Source organism: Buceros rhinoceros, unplaced genomic scaffold (genome assembly GCF_000710305.1).
Source record: "Buceros rhinoceros silvestris isolate BGI_N320 unplaced genomic scaffold, ASM71030v1 scaffold22435, whole genome shotgun sequence".
Taxonomy (NCBI): Eukaryota; Metazoa; Chordata; class Aves; order Bucerotiformes; family Bucerotidae; genus Buceros; species Buceros rhinoceros.
The window spans coordinates 5,310-10,773 of NW_010411437.1; the positions used below are offsets into that span (position 1 = coordinate 5,310).

General features: G+C 55.7%; 1 protein-coding gene across 1 annotated transcript in view; it reads left to right on the top strand.

Annotated features, from left to right (window-relative positions):
* Positions 1–5,464, top strand: part of KRT80 (keratin 80) — a 14,269-nt gene that overhangs the window by 153 nt on the left and 8,652 nt on the right. Inside the window, exons 2-3 of the mRNA XM_010136027.1 lie at positions 1–294; positions 3,625–3,839. The exon at positions 1–294 is cut by the window's left edge and continues 1 nt beyond it. Coding sequence (XP_010134329.1) covers positions 1–294; positions 3,625–3,839 — 509 coding nt within the window. The remainder of the gene's footprint in view (positions 295–3,624; positions 3,840–5,464) is intronic.

The following is a 5,464-nucleotide window of genomic DNA, read 5'->3' on the forward strand; positions in this document are numbered from 1 at the left end:
TCCCTCTCCTCCTGGGAGGTGTCAGGGAAGTTGAGCAGAGGGAGAGCAGCCAGCACGTCCCCGGATCTCCTGGGCCGCTGCAGTCCCGACGCGGTGGCCAGCAGTGGCTACAGCTCGCTCAGCCTCCATGGAGACAGCGGGTACCGATGCTCCTCTTATTCTTCCTTCTCCATCAATGGGAGGCTTCTGACCCCCGTGCACCTCGACATTGACTCCGACTTCCAAGCCATGCGGCAGCAGGAGAAGGAGGACATCAAGCTGCTGAACAACCAGTTTGTGACCCTAATTGAGAAGGTAAGGCGAGCTGCTGAGGACCATGGTGCAGCACGGGGATGAGGATGGTGGTGGGGAAGCAGATGCTGGCCAGTCCCTCAGGAGACCTTCCTGAGAGACTGAGGAGATCGAGGCCTTCAGCTAATCACTGCCAGGCTCTGAATACTAATTACCCCGGTAGTTAATCCTTCAGTGCTGTCTCTTGTAACATCATCTCCAGGTGATGCTGGGCCGCATCGTGGGCAGCAGCATCAGGCAGCCCTGCGTCTCCTTTGCTGCACCCATTCCCCCGTGGGTCACAGCCAGCTCTGCCCTCGGGGACCACCCCTGCCGAGCAGGCCTTGGCTCCTGGGGTGGACAAACAGCCCTGGGGAGTGACACAGGTTAAGGTGGCTCAAATTCTCCTCCGCCTGCTAAAGAGAGCTGGAAATCCACCTCCACAGCGATGCGGCGGGCAAGGGAGACCCCCCCCAGCTCCCTCCCCGGTGGTTTTCATGGCGAGGGGTTGCGCGCTCAGCCAAGAAAGCGTCGCTTTCATCTCCTAAGATCCATGAGAAGGCAGAAGGTTTTTTCAAAGGCAAACAGCTCATCCCGCCGAGGCAGGTTTCTGCAGAGCCCTGGTGCTCTGTAAACAGATGGTAATCTCCAGGATTGCCTCACTGCCGTCTGCAGCACAGCCGCTCCATGCCAAGCTCCGCCGGCTTGGGAGACTCTCTTTTTGTTGTACCTCTCCCTCTGAGAGGACCTGAATTCACACTGGGAAGGAGAAGGGTGGGGGAACCATCTCCCACAGCATCTATCCCAACCAAAAAGCTGTGAACCAACCACACCTATGTGTGCATATAGGTGCACGGCAGTGCCAGGGGCTGACCCTGGGCGCAGGAACACGGCAGCCTCCGCCTCTGGGCTTCTCCAAGCACAAGTCTTGGCCATGGGAATTTGGAGAACTCCTGGTTTGGAGGTGCCCCAGGTGGGTTGCTGCAGGACTGGGCCTTTATTTACCCAATGGAGAGGTCAGGGTCTGTGCAGATGTCAGCCCTGCGCAGCGACCAGAGCTTAGCGGGGAGGATGGAGGTAGGGAGATGGGACAGTACGTACATGAGCCAGACCACGTGCCACCAGGGACGGAAGAAGTGACAGCGCCTCCAGCTTTCCTGCTAAACCCAACATGGTGGCCCGCTGATCAGCGTGTTACAGGGACAGAGGATGCGAACACCTCGGTTGGGTGGCGTTGGCTTCAGTGTTGGCAGCTCCTGCGCTTGGCTTTGAAGGCTGTAGCTTCAAGAGGCGCATCCAGTGGCACTCTGCAGCCACCCGCCCGAGGCCTCATTCCAGAGGAGCGGAGTGACACTTCCATGTCCAAGGGAACTGGTCTTTTTAATCAGGAATTCAGATCGTCTCCAGTCTGAGCGGCTCATTCCTCAGATAATTGACCACTCTGACTGTGGGAGTTTGCTGCTGATGGTTCCAGCAGGTTGGTCCAGATCTGCTGGTGTTCATTTTCCATCCAGATGTGTCCAGGTGGAAGGCAGGAAAAGCCAAGTCATGGAGGCCATGGAGCCCCTGTCTGCAGCTCTACCTCTAGCCTGAGCAGCACGGAGGTAGAGGCCGCTGAGGACCAAGCTTCGGTCACTTCTGTGTCCAGACATGATTCTCCAGGAAATGAGGCCAGATCCGGGTGATTCTTCTGCTGCAAAGCTCATGTCAGAAGACTCTGCAAGGAAGAATTTCTGCTCAGAGGGACACGCACAAGCAGCCAAGACATCAACGGCTCAGCCCAGAGGATGGTTTGGGAATGGGGAAGAAACCGCAGAGTTTGGGGGAGGGAGGAAAAGAGCAGCTAAGGATTAGGAGCAGGGTCAGGAACTGGGGCTTGAGCTGAGGGTCGAGGATGGTCTTAGAACAGGTAACACATTCAATCATCTGCCGTCCCAGCAGCAAACAGAAGCTGCCTTAAAATGAGAGGCTGTTCCCTCCGGCCAGTCCCCCAGAGTGACCCCAGCCCCAAGGAGGGATGCTCTATCACCATCCCCGAGATGCCTCAGACGGTCCAACAGGCTCCTGGTAGCCCCAGAGGCCACTTGTGCCACCTGCAATGCCACTCCCTGGCTCTGCCGCGGCATCGCCCTGAAGCTCCCGGCCTCACGCACCCACAGTGGTGCCGCTCTGGTATTGTGCAGGGACAAAGTGGCCACTCACGGCCGGGACCACTGACGGGATGTCTACAGCCATCTGCTCTGGTACCAGGAAGGATGGACGAGGTGTCTAACAGTGAGACCTGGAAGATCCAACACTCACGTCCCTTCTGCTGAAAACCAACTGTGGGCATCACGGAGCTCTTGCTCTGCTCGGCTGCTCCCTGCTCCTGCCTCTCGCTCTCTGCTCAGACAAGGAGTAACTTGGGGAAGACGTTGTCTCTCCCCACGTGCATCCACGTAGCAGCTGGAAATTCTGCCTCTTCAACGCACTGCTGCTGCTTCGGGTCACAGAAGGTTAAAGTCAAAGCTGAAGGCTAAGATCTGCCAGCACCTGCACCCCAGTGCTCCTCCCGCACCGGGCTTGGTGTCAGCGCCGAACCGGCTCCAAGACAGAGCGGAGGACACAGCTGAAGCCAACTCACAACTCACCCCCAAAAGGTGACTGAAGGAGGTTGGTTCTGCCCACAGGGTGGTGACTGAAGGAGGTTGGTTCTGCTCACAAAGCAGTTGGACAACCAAGTGACGCCAGCCAAGAGCTGTGAAGGTGAAAACTGCTAAAAGCCGAGTGCTGCTGTTAAAACCGTGAATGCTGGGAAAGAAGAGGGCCAGGTCCATGGGACGATGGAGGGATGGACATGCAGCGTGTCCTCGCTCGAGCAGACACACAGACCTCACTGGAGTCTGTAATTATTTTGCTGCTTCTCTAGGGCTCCCATAGGCCTTTGTCTCTGCTGCTTTACAGCACAAACCAGGACTCTGATTCACTGCTCAGACTCCGCCATGGTGCTGTCCTGCAGACTGCTGCTTCGTCCACTCCTCGGTGGTAAATGTGACTGTCCCTCACCCTGGATGTCATGACCTGTGGTGACAGTTCTTCTTCTTCAGTGACTTAATAAAAGCTGCTTGTCCGTTTTGATGTGAGCACATTCTCTCAAGAAATTAATTTGTAGGTAATGTGTAAGATCTCCCTGTAACTCTCCATCCTCAGCCCTAATTTTCAGGGGGTTTCTCAAACTTACCCAGAACTCTCTGCTGACTCCAGCAGCTTCTCCCTACTCGGAAGGTCTCCAGGTCAATGTTTCCTGTCCTGCTGGAGCAGCCAGCTTTGACTTGGCTGTCGCTGTTACTAACATCTCTGACACCTCTTCTGCAGGTCCAGTGCTTGGAGCAGCAGAACAAGGTCCTGACGACAAGATGGAACTTCCTGAAGGATCAAGACAACTCCCATTCCGAGTCAGACATCAAGGCCATCTATGATGAGTACATGAGCAAAATGAGTCAGGAGATCAAGGCGCTCAACTACGAGCAGGAAAATCTCGAGTCGGAGCTGACAAAGGTCCTGAACACCATGGACCACTTCCGAAGCAAGTAGGTGTCCGGCCTAGCAGGGTGTTACGGAGGGGAGGGAATGTGTTATGGGGGGCATCGGTTCGACGCTGGGATTGATTTAACACACCAGCCTGTTATTCCCAGGGACAAAATCCTAGCTGGGTGTGTGCAGACCGTGTTTTAGAGAAGTTGGCATTGGCATCGCAGCCTCCTCCAGAGTAGCTGGAAATGAAAGGAAACCCCTAAAACGGGAGATGGCAAAGGGCACTGGGCAGGTGGGAAATGCCTCAGGCCAGAGAACGGTTCTGGGAAATGTCCGGCACGAAACCAGAGAAATACTCATTCTTCTCGCTATTATCACAAACCAGAATGTTCTCCCCAAACCGTTCTACGGCTCCAGGCTGCTCTGCATTCACACACATCCCTTCCCTTCCCCTTCGCCCACAACACTTACGCAAAAGTCTGCTTTGACCAAAAAGTCAGACTTTTGCCCAGAAAACCTCTTGCAGCAGCTGCGAGTTTAAGGCAGGACCAGGTGCCGTGTGCTTAGAGCCGCTTTTGCCAAGAGATGTTCCGATAAGAGCGTGAGCTGTGCCATGGCTCATTGAGGAAGACAATGCTGCTCTTATCACCGCGGCCGTTTGCATCCCGCAGCTGAAGCCACAGGCAGATGCTTTCCCTTAGGGTTACACCCAGCTGCCCACACCAGCTCCCTGCAGGCTGACTGGTAGCGCGGAGTCACGTCCGGGTTCTGCCCAAAGCGACCAGGGCTGCTGCGGGGCTGCCTCTCTGCCGGCGCTGATAGACATCGTGGCGGTGAGAGCCCAAACCTGTTCCTGATGTATGAAGTGACGTGGCAGTAACAGCCGTGGCCTCTCCAGAGAGTTTAGCCCAAGGATCTTAAAAGTCTCTGCAGACCTTGATTAAACCAGTTACTCAATGTGGCTGGGGAGGACCCCACAGCTCCGCTTCACCAACGTGTTAACGGAGACATTAAGCATCTTACTCGAGCTCGGCGGTGGTGGAGCAGCAACAGGAACCAGGAGTTTGGTTCTTGACCTTACGCTGAAATCATCTTGCTCAGCATCCTGCCAGAAGGGGGGTGCTGGTACCCAGGTGCCTGGAAATACTAAATCCCCATGGTGGGTGTCGGCCTGCTCGTCATTTCGGGGTTGGTTTCACTGCAGGACTTGGGCTCGCTGATGCTCTGCTGACAGGTGACAGCCCCGAGCCTGGCTCAAAGCCACATCACAGACTGTGCCATCTCCTCCCTGTCCTGTGACAGGTCAGAGTGTCATTCCTCTCTGGAGCACTCAGTTTTCCCTGCACTCCCCCCTCAGGAAGTAACTGCTCGGTGGCCCTGCCATTATAGAAGAGAATGGTTTATTCCCTGACAGTCAGGAAAATCAAAGAGACTGTCTAGAGGAAAGGGACCCACCAACCCACCCCGCACACGTGTGGTATGAGACAGCAGAGAATCCACAGTGGGCACCAGCTTAGGACTAGTGTTGGTCTGGAGAAGTTTCCGCTTTGAGGGATTTTGCGGTCATGGGAAAACCGTGTTCAGAAACGACTCTGCTCCTCAAAGCTTGTCCCTTTCTCCAGCGGAACCTCCTCTCCCGCTCTCTCCCGTTTGTCAGCTGAAGCCACAAGCGCTGCCGGGG